This window comes from Coloeus monedula (assembly GCF_965178545.1).
Source record: "Coloeus monedula genome assembly, chromosome: 5".
NCBI classification, from domain to species: Eukaryota; Metazoa; Chordata; class Aves; order Passeriformes; family Corvidae; genus Coloeus; species Coloeus monedula.
The window spans coordinates 25,557,352-25,577,434 of NC_138785.1; the positions used below are offsets into that span (position 1 = coordinate 25,557,352).

Consider the following 20,083-nt stretch of genomic DNA (forward strand, 5'->3'; position numbering starts at 1 on the left):
ATGCTGTTTTCATCATGTGGATTCACTAGAGAAATGACCCCTTTTGATCAGCCAAGTAAAGTCAAAAACTTGTTTATTTGCTGCCTGTGGCCCTCACGGGTACTGAGGCTCTGGACTTGCAGACGCCCAAGGACAAGGAGGAATCTGCTAGTGGGTGCTGCCTGTGTGATCTACCTGGGATTCCTTGTCAGCCAAGTGGGTCATGTTTTACCACAGCACAAAGGAGGACATCAAAAGATCAATTCCAGGAGTCTCCAAGATGCAGCTCAAACTCCTTTTCTGGGCATCCCACTGGATGGCACCCTGTCACCACCCAATTTCCAGGAACCCCAGCTTGGTAGCAATGGGACCTTGCTGCCACCCAATGTAGTTTATATCACCCTGCGGTCCAAGCGCAGCAAGCCTGCCAACATCAGAGGCACAGTGAAGCCAAAGCGCAGGAAGAAAAATGCAACGCCTTTGTTCTACGGGCAACACTTTTCAAAAGCCACTTTTATGGGCTGGGAAGAGGCCTTTGCCCAACAGCCAGGGCGGGCCACACATGCTGCAGGCACAATGGGAGCAGCAATCGCTCTGGAGGCAAGAAAGTACCAACTGGATGAACACAGACATAAAGGAATGGCTATCAAGGAGAGAGGTCACCAGAGACCTGGGAGGATTTCTGGAGCTGTAAAGGCACAGCTCCAGCCTGAGGAAAGCAATATCAGGATTTACAGTGAGAGCTCTCCCTCCTGGATGAGCAAAGATGACATCCTAAGCATGCGCATGCTGGCAGATTCTCCCATTGAGAGCATTCAAGAAGTACCTTCGCACAAAGCAGTCCTGGTAGTATTTGCAAGAGGTCCCAGCACTATGGGAACTGCTTGTAATCAAGGACGCTGTGGAATTGTCAAAAGACCTCTCGACATGAGTGAGGTGTTTGCCTTTCATTTGGACCGGATCTTGGGGCTAAACAGGAGCTTACCTTCTGTAAGCAGGAGATCAGAGTTCTTCCAAGGTAACACGTTCCTATGGTTTTCAGCTTGCAGGTGGGGTGCAGAGGTTTCCTTCCCACTCCATGTTAGCCGTGGGGCAGCAGCAGCCACCCCCTTTAACTCCTGTGAGCCCGAGAACTAACCCCATTGTTACAGGGAAATAAATCCAGTGTCTGTGTGTAACTTCTACAGTGGCGTTATCCTGTCCAAAGGATGAATACCCCAAAGTTTGCATCAAATATCATAGAGTTGCTGAGGGCAGTAACAGTTTCCTCACACTAGTCTGGAACAAGGAAAAAGAGAAAGAGCAGTCTGTAGATTGCATGACATTGTGCGGACTGCCTGAAGTGAAACTGGTGAAAGAGATTCCAGAATCTCTGTGATTCAATGAGCATTTCTGATTTTTTAAAATAAAGTTCTCATCTTCTAGAATTGACTTTAATAAAATACTGTTGAAACTTGGCAAAAAATTCATCTCTCAGGTGGTAGGAAAGGGGTTGGATAATCTACTTGGAGGGGTAGGGAACCTTCCTGCAGAAGCTTGAGTCTTCTTTTGTGGTACTAATTGCCTTGGGAACTGAAAATTTTTTAAAAAGTGCTTCCCTTTCCTCTGGTAGTAAAACCCAAACAAACTACATTTCAGTGAATCCTGCTGTACATTTTGAGGTTTGTTACACACATCTATATATTATCCAAAGAAACACACGGAGTAAATCTCTCAATATGCCTGTTACATGATTACTATAGAGTTTTCAATTCAAAATTTGATTTTTAACCTTTAGTGAAATTAAAGGTAGAATTCAGACATGTGATTTGAATTAGAAGGCTACTTTAAACATTGCTACCTTCTTAAATATGTCTCCAGTGTAACTCCTATTTTTGTACAGTCACAAATTACAATCCAACAGGACTATGTAGCATTTTAATTTTAATGAATCATTGCAAAAGTAGCTAGCTGTGTTTTTGCTGTTCATTTCTTGCTTTGAAATCAGCTTGTACTAAATACTTTAATATCAGTCTGTGTTTCTTAAAAAGAAAAGTAATGCTAGAATGATTTTGTAAAGTTTGACAGCAGGAAGACAACCTCGTGATCTCCAGTGTCTTCCTGTTTGTAAACCTTCCCTTTGGCAGCCTGTACAACAATGGGAATGAATCTCTAGGAACAACAGTTTGGAGGCTTCTGAATATTATTCATACTTGCAGAGCATGGAAGATACATTATGCCTATTTTATTTTTAGGAGCAAGATCTATTGCTATAGAGCTGTCATGAGGCATTAAGGCAGCTCGGTTGGGGGAACTCTGCACAGTGTGGCTGCAGAGATGACAGATTGCAAACCTTGGAAAACTGCTATTAGGCTAATTGTGCATTGTGTTGCTCAGTGTCTGTCACCTTACAGTATGCTTTGGACTGTCTGGGACAGAGTGTGTCATTCTGCCCTCTAATTTCCTTTTCCTCATAACTGGCTAAGTTCCTATTGCAAGAGGAGTGTTGCTAGGTGATGAGAAGAGAAATAACACTATTTTGGTCTCACTTCATTTTTTCCAGCTAAAGGCTGAACAGAGCATTTGGAACAGTGACTGTACCTTGTCCCTCATTATTTCTTTATCTGGGAAATATGCTGGAACTCAGATGCCTAATAACTACTTGAACTCTTTACTATTTACATGCGTGTGTTTGGCATAATGTGAAAATACCTGTGTTTAGAAAATGAACAAAAATATATTCTTAAAAATATAATGAGCAATTAGCTCATTTCAATGACCTATATGTGTTTAAGTTACGGTAGGTGGGCACTGTAAAGGTTTTTACAGAGTGGCGTGTGTGAATCAGTTATTCACATGGGAAAGCAAGCAATGCAGGATTAGAGACTGTGCATGTGTGTATGAATGTTCACTATTTCTGGGCTGACATATCTCTCTCCCCGACACATCCCTTTAGCTTGCCTCAGTTGTGATGTGATCCAACAAGACATGTTTGATGTAGCATTAAAATCTTAAAAAATGGGCTTTTCAAAACTGTCATTCATTTTGTCAAAAGCAGTTTCAAAGAACTGCTTAGTAAATCCCTGTACAGGTTCTATTTCCCTTATTCCCACAGATCTGACACTGACTTTTTTAAAGTCTAGCAAAATACTGTATTCAGGTTCTCTGTCTGCTGCCCTCACCTTCCCTAGTTAATTGTAAACCCCTTTAAGTGTTTAAGTTGAATTTCTTTGTGGTTTGTCTAATCTTTCCATCATCCATCATGGATGGAAAAATTAGATATGGTAACTCTTTCTCTCATACTTTCACAATGAATTGACTGAATGTAAAAAACCTGGGTAGTATAGGTAGGAAAAGTCCTTTTGAGCTGAGCATAGCAGTCTAAAAGAGCATGATTTTGTGCATACACAAGCAGTTGTTACTTCCATTGCTACCTACAAGATGTGAAAAATGTCTCCAAACACCTATAAAAAAAGAAGGACAAACTTGTAAAACACCAAGAAATAACCATAAAATATTGTCTTTTGTGGAATAAATGGAGCGTGACCCTTATGTGTCTGAGTTTTGGGATGGTCACATTAACACCACAGCACTAAGAAACTTCATTATTTCATAACCCTAACCTGAGGAATAGAAGAGACATAAGTGACCTTGCTTGGTGTCACAGCCCTTCCTTAATGACCCTTGCACAGAAGTTAAGTCAAATGACTGCATGCATGGCCTCCAGCTCAGCAATTGCACTTGCTGGGTGGGATGATGGCAGTGTTTGTTAGGCTTGAGCTGCAGCTGGAGTTCTGTGGGCTGGGGCAGGCTGGCTTCTCTGTCTCAGCTGGCAGCTGTAAGAATAGCACCCTGGCTTCTTGGGTAGTAGCAGCAGGGCTGGGCTCTTTATTCAGATTTTGGTACAATAGCTGTTGCTATGCAATTTTGTTGCACCACTTGCTGAGGGACTGATCTTACTGCGTGCTGATGGCTACCTCTCTTCCCCTCTGGTTTTCTGATATCCTGAGTCTGACTAAATATGTTTCATCCTGTGCTGAGAATTGAGAATAATAAGCATTGGTGTACTCCATTCACCTTTTCTATTTTTGTTATAGCTCAAGATTGAGCCCACTATTTGTCCAGAACCTCCTTTTTCCCCCAAACATGCAAGAAGCTCTTCCTTTGAGTAAGACCTTTTGTGGTTGGTTTAGTGCAAATAGATGAATGACATGATATCTCCACTGGTTGCACTTGTTGTTTTGCTTTACTGGCCTCTGCATGATCATAAATGGTGTCCTAGTTTTTCTGTGTTATGCCCTGTGCTATCAGCCTGCTCTTGCCATCCCATCAAAAGTTATGCAATATGAATCACTAATGTCAGGGCAAAGAATAAAAATCTATCACTCCTTTATGCATTCAGAGTACTCTAAAATGCTTCCATATAGTGTTGTACCTCTCAAAGGGGTATGACAGACATATTTCTAATATTCTGTTGGGTAGAGAAGTTCATGTATAAGCAATAATACAGTCCACAGTCTAGAGAGCAACTGATGCACATTTCATGCATTCCTTAATACTGACATCCATATGAGCACAGGACAGAACATTGCCATGAGGTGCATAGGGAAGAAGGAAAAACAAATGGCCTAACTTCTCTCTGCTTTCTGCTTCTGGTCCGCATATTTTCCCTGAAAACTTAAACTCTAAAAATCATGCTCTGTATGCCATTTTCCACACTGAATTATCCTTTCCTGCTAATACTTGGACAACTACACTGCCTCTTGCAAATGTGGCAGTGGTGAGATGTACTGCCTTACAGTGGACAATGGTGAGTTGGAGAAAGGGTTTAACTACCTCATGAAAGTTTTCTGGTTTTCGTGTTGATCTTCTGGGCCAGTTTGAAAATATTTTCTTTCGAGGAAGTTAGAAAAAATGCTGTAGCTATAAGTCAGAGCACAAGATGAGAGAGTAATGTTTGCAAGAGCAAAATGTGGTTCTTAACCACATGTAGTTTAGAAGCATGCAGTTTATTTTCGAAGTGGTGTGGGGTGTGGAAATCTAAGATGATGCCTGTGTTGAAGAAGCCACGCAGTGATACATCACATAGAAGCACATGAAGCAGTTTGAGTACCTTGAGGTGGTCTAGTCTCAACAGCCTGAGGTTTCATCTGTGTTAGCTTATTCAACTTAGCTAAGACATTTTTAGAAATATTTTGATATTCAAAAATATGTGTGAATTACTAGGAAGATGGTTTCAATATGAGTTTTGAAAAATCCTTCCCGTACAATTTTGAAGATCGCCTTTGGATAGTTAAGTAGATATATAGATCTAAAATGGTGTATAAAAATAAAATGAAGCCAATCAGCTCTGGGTGAGATTCAGTGCAGTGCAGCTGCAGCCAGAGAAAAGCAGTAGCCCTCTGTGTTAATATATAAAGCTGACTAGGAATGAAACACAGAATACACTGGACTTTTTCTGAAATTTACTCAACCTTCCCAGCTGTGGCTGTAGGTCTCTTCACTGTTCAGGTACTTTCAGCCCCATCCTCATGAAGTTTGAATCAGAAAAGCTCTGCTGATTTCATTGGGGTCATGCAGCTGTGAATCAGACCCCTTATCTGCTTTAATTCAACATCTTCATGTTTTTTGTGCAAGTATCAAAAATTTGAGTCACAGCTCTTTACTGAAGCTGCTGTTTCATATTCTTGTAATCCAATTTATATTACAGAGTTGAAAGATTTTTTTTTGGCTCATCTTTTCTGCTCCCATTTCCTCTGAATGCAAACATTTCCTGTATTTGACTAGTCTTTAAAAATGGTTTTGTATCTTAATGGAAACTGGCATGGTATTATTCTTAGTTTTCAAGTATTTATATTACTATTGTTTATCATGTCCTTTTTGGGTAGACAGGAGATGTTTGTTTTCTTAGCAAACTGTTTATGTATTTAATTCGTGGCAGAATTCATGAATAGTTACATAAGTTGTTACTGGAGATACAGAAATAATAGACCAGATTTGGTCCTGAAGAAAGCTGTCCTTTTTTTTTTGGTGACGATTTCCAATGCTTTTATAGACTTTCTCCAACTGTCTTGAAAAAGGAGCCTAGCCCATAGCTGACCTAGTTTGGCTAAAGTCATCTACAATGTAGATGATAAAGCCAGAGTGAGAGAACTGGAGAAATGGGTAGGATTTCCCAAATGAATTACCTAAATACTTAGGCACCTCAGCAGAGGAGAAGCCTGATTTTCAGGAGTGCTCAGAACATTTTTTCAGTGGAGGCAAGTGTGGAGCATGGTGCTGATAAAGGTAATACTGACCATAAAGAAAGAGAGATTGATGCTCCTAATGGAAGGACATTCAGTGTTTCTAGGAAACATTGGACAACTGGGAAGGAAGTTAAAGAGGTGGTGGGTTGTTGGATTGGCTTGGCTTTGGAAGGACTACCTTGTATGTTCAAGCCATGGCAGAGACAAGATCAGGTACATTCTGGTTTGGAAAGGAGTTGGCTTTTCTCTTGGGCTGGATTGCATGCAGGGCCTGTCATGCTTGTTTGACGAGTAGGGGATGGAACTTTGGATGTTTCAGTGCTAGGAATAGGCAAAGATAATTTCTTACCTGTTGTTTTACAACGGTCAGCATCCTTTGAACAAGTTGCTTTTTGATTCAGCTGTATGGAGATTGTTTTTCACAGTCCTGGCTGCTTACAAATGGAGCATTGACATTGGCAGCTTTCACCTCGCTGTTGGCACTGATACCTGTTTTCCATGTGCTATTTTCTGTCTGGTTTGCTTCTGAAGAAGGTGACCTGGACCTCTTGTCTTCATCTGTTTTTAAAAGCTTTTTTTCAGATCTGTCTCTGTCTCCGTCTCCATGGGCATGTGGAAGACAAAGAGACAATTTAGGCTGCACTTAACTATGCAATAAATTGTGCAATAATGTAGACTCAGTTCTTTGAACTTCAAGATGAATATGAATAATTTTTTAAAGCTTTATACATGTTCCAACACTTTTTAGTAAACAGCAGTTAAACTTTGCAGTTAAATGGTTCTTCCTCTCTGTACCAAGACATATTTTGATCTTCTGTCTACAAACCCTAAAATATAAAGTATTTCTTTGTTTTAGTGTGTACAAGCCACGGTCAGTCATGGGTCCTTGGCAGTTTAAGCAGCAGTAGCATTGCATCAGGAATAAAAGGACAGTTTCCTAATAAGATAGATATGTCTGTTACTTGATGTCGTGTGAAATATATTTATCAGTTCTTATACTGGAAAAGCTCATTTTAAATTCTTTGATGAGGTTTATTCTCATGGTGAAGCTGAGCACTAGAATTCACCAAAGAGAAGTCTTCTGTCAGTTTCAGGGAAGAGAAGAATATTTTTTACACAGAAGAACTAAAGCATTTGGCTAAAATATCTGCTATACAAAACAGATCTCATATCTAGGTAAAAAACCTCAAACTTGTCAAGTTGTTTATTCATGCTAAGCTCACACTCCCTAGTGTTCTCATATATCCTTTCAGAGCTGTGGAGTCATACATGATAGGTTTTAAAAAATAATAAAATAAATCCACTTTGAGTATAGGATTTGTGGTGTCTCTATATCCATTATGCAAAGAAAACCCCTTTGACGTAAGTTTCCAGCTCTTGAAAATCAGCAGTTCACTGGAATCAGAGGGAAAATACATCGTTGATTCACAGGGGCATTGTAGACTTTTAACCTACCTAGAAACTTTTTAGTAGTTTGGTTTAGTGTATGATTTTGTACATTAATCTCTTGCTTCAAACAAAGAAAGTCTTTCATACATCAAAGGCATTTATGCCTATGCTTCCATTCCTGTGGTGCCTGGTTATGGATGTAGGATAAGACCACATTAACCGAAGGCTGTCAAGATACTAGTCCCTGGCTGGTAGTCCTGCCAGATCTGTAAAATGGTATAATTACTAATGCTTAGGCAATGTCTAAAGAACAATCAAAACTGGCAGTATTGCACTATACTAATGATATTTTTTCCTTTTTTTTCAGGCGGTCAAGCCTGTCCTGTTATTCTCTGGGATTCCTCACTGAGTCCAACAGATAATAGTACCCATTCTTCAGTGAGGTTAACATGGGGACAATATCAGCAGCTATTGAAGAAGAAATGCTGGCAGAATGGTAAAGTTCCCAAAGCTGAGTGGGGCTGTACTGAAATCCATCATCATGAGTGGTCCAAGATGGCACTCTTTGATTTTCTATTGCAGGTAAAATGTTTACTGAACACAACTATTTGCCTCAAAAGTCATGTGGGCAAATATAGGATTTTTAGAAGAAGTAATTTTAATGTATTTCATTTTTTTTTAAATGGGGAAGAGAGGCATTTGCATAGCTTGAAATTATTTCTGGTTATTTCTTATGATTAAAATATCCAAAATGCAGTTTATAATCAGGCAGGAACCTAACTGACTCATTTCTTTTTAAAGAGGAAGCAAAGGCTTTTGCCTTGATTTATTTCACCTTGAGGCAGGCATACTGTTTCTCCTTCACTCCTTGTTTCTCCAAACAGAGATCTTGACTGTGTTCAGAACTGTAAATCTCTATTTACTGTATGGTCCTTCCTGCACCTCCCCAGCCCCAAGAGGTGACTGAAGTGGCTTTGGTGAGCTGCAATCTGGAGCAAGGTAACAGTTGTAGTGGATAATTCTCTTTTTTTTTAAAATAAAAAAACCAAAAACCTAGCCAATGACTTAGTAAAGAAAGAGTAGAGCAGCAACTGATGAATGATAAATCTGCTGTTCTTTGAGCAAGTACTGTGCATCATCATTAGCTCTCCAAATAACACCAACCTGGGGTGCTGCCCAGTGCTATTGTGTGTGGCCACAGTTACAGCAGTTCTGTAGTAGAGTATTAATACATTCCCTGCGTTATCAAGGCCTGAACTGAGCCACCCATCTGGAAGATAATTTTATGGTTTCCTGAGGTGTGGCAGTACTTTAAGCTGTCCTTACCTGCCAGACAGGTCCAGATGCCTGAGCTTCCTGCAGCAATTGCAGGTTTATTTGAAACTGCAGCAAGCATTAATTTTATGCATCATGTTTGGTTGTTCATATAATTCAGTTTTTAATAGAGTCACATTTCTTGTCAAAATCATGTCTTGGCTTATGCTTAGCCTATCCCTCCTCTTCTCAATCCTGTTCTAGAGTGAATGAATGTCTTAAATTTTGCTTTTACTTAGATTTTTGCACATTTTTTATGTTGAACAGAATATTCAATTGTTTTCTAAAAATAGATTGCCACTTGTTTAATGACTCCATCTTTAGTCCCATTATGAGCAAGTAATGCTTAGAAATGGGTATAAAGTCATACATGGATTAATCTGTTGATAAACATAGTAGCACCCCTATAGGAACAGTACAGATTATGTCAGAGTTAATGTTTTTATGCTATCGTTGTCTTCTCATTCAACAGTTAAAAAATTCTCGTGAGTTCTATGTTGATATCTAATTTCAAGGTCTTCTAAAGCAAGTTTTTAATATTCATAATAGAACTATTATCCAGAAGGAGTGATTGGTTAAAGTAAGATACAACAGGATTGAACTTCGCATGACAAGAAACAAATTACTCTTGTACTAGTAGCTGGTATCAGAGTGATTTATATCTCCAGTTGCCTACCAGACAAGAACATGCATACCAGAAAGTGTGTGAAAGTGAGTCTCATAGTTCTTAAAGACTACAATTTTATCTGGGTGCTCTCAAAGTTTATCAGCAGCAAAATATAAAAACTTGAAAACAATAAAAATGCCAAGAAGGGGTTCTTTATTAAGAAAAAGAAAATCTATGCTCCATGTGTCATTCAGAAATAAAGAATAATGGGGAAAAATATTCTCTATTAAATGTAATTCCCTCAGAAGAACAGGTTTGGTACCTCCGATAGGTCTTCCTAATCCCTGGTTGCAAATGCTGCAAAATCGTAGGAGCAGGATATAAAATGCTTAGTTGACCTTTACTTGCCTTCTGCAAATACTCAAGCAAAATGGATTCTTTAATTTTGGGGGTTTGGACCTCTTATGTATGCGTATGACAAAAAATTATGCTAAACTATACGCATCAATTCCAGAGTGGTCCATCATTATGTCTTAGCACTGAAGTGTTGCAGGATGTTATGAAGAGGCTGTAAGAACATGATCTCCTTGTCTATTTAATGCATATAGTAAATGTGGTGCGAAGGAATTGGGTCTATACACTAAAGGAGTCTTCCTAGGAGGACTCTGCTTTACTACTTTACTTTTTTACCTTTGGATGCGTTGAATAAAAGAACCCAGGAGCTAGAACGCTGGAAGCAAGAGGGGCTCTATAGCCTTCAGATAATGAATGCTGCTCATGAAAGGAGAAAGAGAAATCTGTTCCTGTCCTCAGGATTTTGATGTTTGGAAATGAACACTGTCAGCAATACTACTAGTAATAGAGCTACATATAAAAAAAAAAACCCAAACAAAATCAAAACAAACCCAATTCTCAGACTTTCATTTGATGAAAGAGGTGGCCTTTTCATTTAAACATGCAAAAAGTTCTACATCAGGTGGAGTCCTAACAGTTCATTTTGCTGGGATGTTACAAAAATAAAATTGTAATTTTAGAAGGCTGATGTGAACAGTAATGGTTTCGTGCTTAGAGCAGTTTGAAGAGTTATCAGTAAACAACAAAGGACAGAAAAAATGATTGACCTTTGATCAGCTACTCATTAAGTCTTATATGCACCGGACCAGACTTCCACTCTCTAAACATCTGTTGGCAGGAGCAGGTCTGCTCTCTGGGAAGATGAGCTGGAGCAAAAGGCAGCTCTAGGACAGGCAGAGCCAGCAGCAGGAGAGGCAGCCCAGCAGGAAGGATGGTGAAAGCCACAAGCCCCATTTGTAGCCCAGTGAACGTGAGGCATAGACAAAGCAGCTCCAAGGCCTCCAGGCAGGAACCTCAAGCAACAACGCAGGAACATCCATGTAGCAGAACAAGAAGCAGAAAACCAGCCCCACACACCCCCTCCTCTGAAGGGCTCAGAGGAGGCCTGAACTGCCTGACCTTAAAGGGGGCTCCTGTGCCCAGGGGCAAAGGTGTGGCACGTGGAAGTCCCAGCTGATACTTCTAAGGGCAATCCAGGCCTATTTGTGTGCTCAAGGCTGTAGCAAGGTTGAATATTTACTCTCATCGAGTCAACAGCAGTAGAAACACTTTCAAGGAGTGATTTATCCTTCCTGTATTAGATGGTTATCCTAAAATGGCATCAGTTGCTCTGGATGTGCCTTGTTCTTGTCATTGTTTATGAAAGGGAATAGAAATGACCAAGTCGAAAGATTTGCGTAACTTTTACTCCACTGAAGTTAGGCCAGATGTATGTATTCCTTCCAGCTAAGTGCTGTGTGATGAATAATTGAGGTTTTGCATGGGAAAAAATAGTCTAGACCATCATGTCATAAAAATATATACCACAGGGAGGCTGCTTTGTGATTAGAAATATACTGTTCTTACATTTTTTAGCTTTTGATGGTCTTAGACCATCTTAGACTTTATTGGTATTTCCAGTTATTTTGCATAGTTAGTCTAATAGATCCCACAAAATGAAGACTGTCTGTGTGTGTCAGACTGTGCTATTTCTATTGTTCTCCAGCAGAGAGAATATAAAAAGAGAAACTTCTGAGAAAGAAAATAGAATTGTATTCACCATCCCGTTATTCCAGTTACACAGTGGTATTGTTCCATTGTTTTAAAAAAATTTCTACTGACATAACAAATCATGGCTATAAAGCAGATAAAATACACAGTCTAAGAAATTGCTTCTAGCAATACCTGAGGTCTGGGGACCAGGTCTTCGATACCATTTCACTGCTGTCTTTAATTATACTTGTCCTGAGCTTGCTTTCCTGTCAGCTGTGTTAGAGAGCGATGTCTTACACTGACACTTTGCCCCAAGTACTTCAGTATTGTTTCCACTTGGCACTCTGCTCTACTTTGTTTTAGATCTATAATCGACTAGACAGAAACTGTTGTGGATTCAAGCCTCTCAAGGAGGATTCCTGCATGCAGCAAGGACTGAAGCTGAAATGTGATGATCAGGATGCTGTTGACCTGACACACATCGTTCAGAGAAGGCATGACCAAAGGCACTTGGCCTTTATAGACAATAAGGGTTTCTTTGACAGAAACGAGGACAATCTTGACTTCAAAATCCTACAAGGAATCGATGAGTAAGTTTTAAATTATTAATTTTGTAAAAAAGATTGGTAATTTCTTCCTAGTTTGAGTATGACACTAAGATATGACACTAAGCTACTGCAATAAATATCATTGGCCCACGACATTGACAGGATGTATCTAAAAATGTATGAGTAATCCCACAGCTGTAAAAGATACAATTAACATACATATGATTAGGCATGCATAGACTTCCTTTGCTGACTTGCAGCCTATATTTGTACAATTGATTGCTAAACCACAACATAAATACTGCAATTCAGAGTAATGGCAAAAACTGATTAATTTCTTCGTGCTTTTCCAGATTCCCTGCATCTGCAGTTTCAGTGCTGAAGAGCCACCGTTTACGTGAGAAGTTGCTCCAGTCTTTGTTCCTTGACAAAATATACTGGGAGAGCCAAGGAGGCAGAAAAGGAATTGAAAAGCTTATTGATGTAATAGAAAGGAGGTCCAAAATTCTTCTTACTTATATAAATGCACATGGAGCCAAAGTATTGCCCATGAATGAATGAAACAGTCTTGTTTCCGTCTGAAAGAAAGTCTTTAAAAAATGTTTTATGGGGCAAAATCTGACAGTAAAATTTATTTAATTCATAGCATTATTTTTTCCCCAAACTTTCAAGTTTTCTTTTAAATAAGAAATCTTACATGGTTTAAAATCAACATTTAAATGTCAGCTGCAACTCAACACAGTGTAGTCTCTTCTATGTCACCAGTGAAATGAAAAATAACCAAATGATACAATAAATAATATCCTGTAATATGTAGGCACCATGAACACTCTTTCAGTTAAACTGTTTGGAAATTAGCAAAAGGATTTTCAGTACATTAGGCTGGATTCCTCTTACTTTCCTAGTTGAAGTCAGTAGAAGTTTTTATTGCAAATTTAAATGGGAAAACAGATGTGTAAGCACTTGATACACTGATGACACTTGATGAAATATGTATAGTACAGGAATTTGTCTTTTTATTGGATATACTAAAATGCCAACATTTCCAAAGGCTTGTTTTACTTTATTTTATTTTGATCTTTTGAAATCTGACAACTAAACTCTTTTAAATGCAGGAGTGTTTGCGCTGCACATGAGGGAATTTTAAAAACAGAGCAAGGAGAACATGGCTTTAACAATAATAATTATTTTGACAAATACAGTTTTTACTGTCCAGTATGGAATACAGTTAGTCATGAGTCACTCATTACAATGTACTATTTTCAATGTAAGTTGTTCTGATGTGTGGGTGGATGATCTGAGATTTTCTTGATTAACTGGGTATTTTTTAAAAAAAATGGCTTTAGCTTTGTGTGAATATGCTGCTAAGTAAGTGTATGTTTTGTTTTTGCAAAATTCTTGACAATATTTTTTGAGAATATTATAGAAAAGCAGACCTCCTAATGACATGAGTGTTAAACTCAGCAGAGGAAATGTTTATTTTGTATGCTCAGCTCTAGCCAGCAGTTCAGACTTGGGTTCCTGTTAAGACTGACCAGTGTGGGGTGATGATTCTAGCTGATGACTTGCCCCAAGTGTTCCCACAGGTAACGTTGTTAGGGAAGGTTGGATAAGCACTTCAGATTTTTACCCTTGAAATGCTCCAGAAATAAAATATCAATTGATATAGCCTATCATGACATATACCTTCTACCTGTCTGTTTGGAAAGACTCTTACCATTTTTCTAGAGAAATACCATCTTTTTGCCATGAGGTAATGGTAGAAGTTGGATACTTTCATAGCTACTCTTGTCTTTATGTGTTGTAAAAATATATAGGGTGTGGAAGATTTTTGAAAGTGCTTGTGTAATGTTATAAATGACAAACTAAAATGTCTCATGTCACTGTTGATGTGAATGGGTGAATTTAATGTTTTAAATAACTACAATTCCACTGCAGCTAAAATCAGTTTCCTTTCTTAGTATCAGAAAAACCATTAACAATAATTACATTACTGGAAGAAATAGATCTCATTATAGGCAGAGATAAAAACACTTACTAAAATTTTAAGACCTTAGTCAGCTAAATAATCTTTTATTTTATTTTGTCAGCAAAGGAAAGATCAATTTGTTAAAATTTCTTAGAACTTAACTATTGCCTCGAGAGGATTTTAGTGTTTTAGAGTGCCTTGGACTTTTTAACAGCACCAAGGTAAAATTTTATAGGATTTTCATTTTAGCCCTTTCTTAAAAATATTGTAACTTATTAGCCAGATAATTTTCATCATGGAAACAAAAGTATTACTTTGGCTTGCACTGTGAACAGAGTCTAGAGAAAAAAATAATCCTCAGTATCCATTTCACATGCAATTCCTGTTGCAGTAGATTTCACTGTATGATGGCCATCATTTTCTAGCCTATCTCACAGGTGTCTTCCTGCTAGATACCTGTTCAAATGCATTATCCCTCACTGCTGGGAGTGAGAGAAAGGCACGACTCTCAGCTGTACTGAACTTAGCAGAGGGCCCAGCAGAGTTATGAATGTGGCTGATTATGACAAGGTCCCATGAGAACTTTTCTATCTTTAGACTGCACATCCTGATGCTGAGTCACTGCCTCACTTTGCCCAGTTGTAGTTTTTTTCCAGAATTGGCTCATTGCCAAAGAAGACAAGAAAATCCATTATCTTTTCAGGCTGGGTCATTTATTTTTATGGTGATAACTTGATGCATTCTTCTCCATTTCTTCTGGACATGGACTAGTGTTTCCTTGAGCATGATACATGCTTTTTATTTGCCTGGCAGTTCAGTGCCAGCTCTTAAAGCAGCAATGTCATTGCCTACGAGTATGAAATTGCCCTGAAGCTGACCTGAACCAATGCCTCTCAGTAGTCCTGGATTTAAGAGTAGCCATAATGCTGTGCAGTACTTAAAAATTTGACCAAGCATCAAAAGCATAACTGTAAAAAGCAAAATTTCTGGATATGTTCAAAGGGCAAAGGAATACTCCCTATGCTGTGTTAGCATGCCATATTTCTTTTGTGTATGAACACTCTCATAGTCTTCAGGTAAATCAGGAGAGTCTTTGTGATATTGGACAGTGAGACAGTATTGCAAATTGCTTCTAGTTCTCTAATGTTGATAACAAACTCCAGAAAGGGCTTCTTGTGTGTAATATTTATCCTGCTGCTGAGGAGCTTGGTACTTAATCCAATATTGTTAATAATGCAAAATATGCTTGCAATAGCTCTTACGAATGCATACTAGCCAAGTTCCAGCATTTTTTAAAATGCAAATGAAGAATTCTGTATTTTTTGAGTGCATAAATTTGCATAAATGCTATAGTAAAAAATTCAGAAGGAACACTGCTACTACATTTAAGAGAACCTGCTTCAGTAGCAGGGGTAAAGTTTATTGGGAAATTGGTTCACATCCTTTGGAAGTAGCATGACTTTGGACTGACAGGAACTGCACTATAGCTAAAGTAATATTAACTGAGAGGAAAAATCCCAAAGAAGCCTTACTCAACCTATTGAGATTGATAGAAAGCCAAGAAACTCTGCTTTTAGTCCTCTTTGCTGGGCTCTCTTCCATTTCTGGGCATGTGGGATCAGACAAAGATTCATGTTGCATATTACGTGGAAGGGTGTAACCAACAGCAACAGTGCAAAACCTGTGGGTGGGAAAAGGCGATTATGTCATTCTTGAATCTGCCTGAAAGCCAGAACCACATGAAATGGAATTACTGAGAAAGTCAAAAGAGTTTGCTGATTTCATAGCATTGGAAGACAGAGCTTAAAATAAGTAGCACAGGCACAGATGCCTTAAAATTCCTTGGGAGCCTGCCAGCAAGTTAATAGTCTTAAATGTTTCAGAAGCTGAGGATATGAAAACTGTGGAGCACTGTGAGAGCAGTTTCCTTCTTTTCTTGTGCGGGTATTCTATAATACACGATATTGAATACATTTTTAAAAAAGATTAATTCCATGGTTTCAAACTTACAAATACAGATTTAGGGTACATTAAAGGACAAGGTTTCCAGAGCAGTTCTGGGAACGCTCTCATGCATGTGTGTGTGTATGCAGACACAAAAATACATGTATATGTATTTATACTTTGGCTTGTTTCTATAAAGTGGTCAATTTGGCTAATAAAGAGTGAACTGTTTATACAATTTACTGTTTACATGTAGAATTGTATCTGTGAGCATAAGTCCAACTTTGGGTATACACAAGTGGAGTTTAAACAAAACATTATAATAGATGAATCTTTTGTTCTCAGAGGATTGATTCTTCTTTTGCTAGCACATTTATATAATCTTTTGTAGAGAAAAACAACAATATGTTTGTATCTGTGCTAAACTTCCAGAGTGATATCAACTCAGATTTTTTTTTAAGTTTTATAATAGATATTGAATTTCCATTTTATTTTGGAATTTTTGAATTTTAAAAGTCTATTTGTCCTTTAATTAGTAATAGTAACAATGTTTTCACGAGTAATGACTCATTTGAATCTCTGCTGCTATTGTCATGTAATATGTAGGAATATACAAAATAAAGAAATATCTTTATCAGATTTTTAGTTCAGATCTCTATGTTGTAGTAACAAAACCATAATGCATGTTGTTGTAATATGTGGATCATTAGTTACTGTTTAGAAAGAACTATGGCCTTGAAACTGCTTCTCATAGAAACAATCCAAAACAGATCATAGGGATCTTTCTGTAGAAATATTTTCTAGCTATTTATTTATGAGACTTGCAACTCTTTCTCACTGAGCTGATTCAGTGTAGCTGTGAATCTTCTGGTTACTGCAGCACTGGTATTTACTACCTTCTTTAGCCATTCTGGCAATGCTACTTACACAAACATTGAGCAGAAAAGGCCATGCCCATTTATAATGCCAGAACAGAAGTATTGGTCAATGACTTGCAAACTTTGTAGCATGCCATGAGCAAATACAGGAATAGCAGAGAGACACTGAACTCCACGTGGAATAGAGACTCACACAGAGTTAAATTAGCCTAAAAACTTTTGGCCTCTGAAGTTTACAGTTTTTGCTATGATCCAAGAGAGACGAATGGGAAACAGAAAGATGCTGAAACATTTTTAAACATTCTCTTTCCCACACAAAGTAGTTTGTTCTGTTTTAATAAAAATATTATGTATTTTTTCACATTACTGCATGCTTCAGGCTAAATTCTATCAGACACATTTGTGGGAATTAATTGCAATTTCACTGGATTATCCCATTTCCAGGATAAAACAATTTAAGTCAGTTAGGTTAATCTGTATTCTCAGAGGTTGGAGAACTGAACCCTCAGGTCAAAGGGAGACCTTAGGAGAATGACATATTAACAAGGAGAGTTTCCTGAAATGTAGTGTGAATATAGAACTTAGAATGTAAGTCCTCTAAACAATATATGTGGGATCCAAGAAGGATCTACAAGTGTTTTTCAGCAGGATCTACAAGTGTTCTTTGAAGACTTTCGGCCCATTTCACCTATATTTCTGTGTGTCAGGACATTCAAAGAGGATTAGACAAATTCAAGCATAGCAAGTTTATATATGGACTTTGTAAGAATTAGGCAAGCTTTTATCCTCTAACTTTCCTAATACAACAATTCTGGGTGCTGGGGAATATAGGGGAAAGGGGCCACAGATAATGCCTCAAGCTCATGTGCTCACCTCAGAGTGTCACAGTGTGAGATGTACTGCCGGGCTGGGTGGGACCCAGCAGGGAACTCCATGTATTTTTGTATTTGAAGGCTATTCAGCCACATGCAATGTTGTAAGCTCTTCAGGCTTCCCCTTATTTATAAGAATATACATAGAGAATTCTCTTTATCTGCAAGTATGGGGATGCTTGGTTTGTTGTGAGTCTGCTCAGTCTTTGATGAAAGAAGAGAAAGAAAGCAGATGGCAACCTTCTAATGCCTAAGGATAGTTTTCCAAAAGCAGTTCCATGGATTTTGTTCTTTTGGAAAAGACTAAATGAACAAAAATGCAGAAACTTTTTTTTCCCTCTGTCATGCCTTGTCCTATCTATATTTGGCACTGGGTATACCAGTGCCATTATTTGACTGAAATAAGTGTCTTTCTCTAAAAATTAATTCAGTTTCAGTAGTTATTTCCTTTTTAGTCTTCTGCAGTACATTTACTTGTTATTTAATCATTTGGTTTCAGCATTCACTGTTCAGGAGCATTATCTCTATTTCCTTCAATGGAAAAGCTGGCATGGCATTCCATGGAGGTCTGCTAAGCTGTACAAGCATGCCTTATCAGAGGTATTCTTCAGCTGGCTGTGTGAAAAACTTTGAGATTTGGATGGAATTTATTAACTGTGTGAAAGCCAGCCTTCTGAGAATGAATGTCTGACAGATGGTGCAAGCTGGCAGTCCAGCGTGCTCCTGTGCTCTGGGAAATCGGAAACAACTCCAGGTCACACATCTTAATTTTCAGATATAGGTGAATGTACCCCATACTTAAGACAGGGTCTTTCTGGTCACCTGGATTTTTTTTTTCCTATGCAGGTCTCCTGAAATAGAAATATGCAGTCAAAAATAAAAGCGAGAACTGGCTGAAGCATTCTCTGAATACAGCTGTGGCATAGTTGCAGTAAAAAGGTGACACCCAAACAAAAGCTAGACATGCCTTACAGAAATATCATCCTGAAGGAAGATGAAAGGATTCATCCTGTTGTATATGACAAGATCTGACTTTAAAAACCCTCATTATGTGAGGAAAATATCTGAGGATTTTATGTGAGATATGATTAGGCCCACATGACTGTAACAGCTCTCTCCCCAAACTCCCATTCACTCACTCTACTACTTTTAATGATCACATGGACAATTTTTCCATAACAGCTCACTGGCCTATAACATGAAGGTTTTTGAACTCAGACAGCTCTGTATGTTTGAATACCCAGTATACTCCTAAATTTTGCTGACTCTTTCAATGTAATAGGTTTAACTCTTTCTCCCTCTTTTTCTCCTCTGGGACTGAATCACTTACATGGAAAAGTCTGAACACTACACCTGCAGTTTTTATGTTGCATCTGATCCCTACAAAATGTGAATCTCTTCTGCAGCTGATCAATAACCAGGAATTTTTCTCTTGGTGATCTCTAAAAATGTGAAGTGTCATTGTGATACCTAGTCATTTCTCAGATTTCAACGACAAACATGACATCTTTTTCCCTTACTCAGATGTTTTTCTTCCATATAATATTCCTGTTATAGCAGATATCACTGCTACTATCCAGAATTTCAATTTCAGCCTGGATGGAAAAATGCTTGGAAAGAATCTCCCAATTTATTTCCTTTGGTATATTATTAGAGTGTTCCCAGCTGAATTTTTGCAAAGAGGGCTCATGTGAGAGATAGATTGTTATGAGAAATCTGAGAGGCCTAGTTGTTGGGTTTTTTTTTTCTTTTCTCTAATAGTTCAGTGAAAGAATGTTAGACCTCTTATCACACAGGTAATCCACAAAGTACTGTTGGCTTCATCTTGACTGATCACTGTTGTGACCCTCATTTCTCCTGCTGTGGGTTCTTTTTCTCCTGTGGGTTCCTCTTGTAGTTCAGTTCCTGCTGCACTTTTGACTAGAGACTTCCATTACAGGGTTGCTAGTTGCTTTGTGGCTTAGAAGGGAAGGGGAAATAAACGGCCCTATTATATACATTAAAATGCAGCATGCTGTTTTCTTAATAATCAGACTTTTGTGTTATAGTCAGAGAAAATTGTGTTATAGTCCTGTTTCAGTGCTGTTCTGCCTTTTTCTGACCTTCTGCAGGAAAGATACTCAGCTGGCTTGGCGGTTCCCCCAGACTCAGTGCACTGCCAGCTGCCTGAGCCACTCCTTCTAAAGTTACTTTCTGACTGAGCTCTGAGGCTCTTTCTGTCCAGCTGCAGGAGTCACTGCGCTTGGGCTCGCAGCTGGGCCTGGGCCGATTCACAGGATTTGTACCCCATTGGGTAATGCTGCTAGCACT

At 38.5% G+C, this 20,083-nt stretch overlaps 1 protein-coding gene across 1 annotated transcript; it reads left to right on the forward strand.

Annotated features, from left to right (window-relative positions):
• Positions 1-12,671, forward strand: GASK1B (golgi associated kinase 1B; the record flags this gene model as incomplete). Its single annotated transcript, XM_082281731.1, has 4 exons — positions 1-997; positions 7,963-8,177; positions 11,926-12,152; positions 12,464-12,671. 4 exons carry the CDS (start codon positions 1-3, stop codon positions 12,669-12,671), a joined length of 1,647 nt encoding a protein of 548 aa, XP_082137857.1.
• Between the last annotated feature and the right edge of the window lie 7,412 nt (positions 12,672-20,083).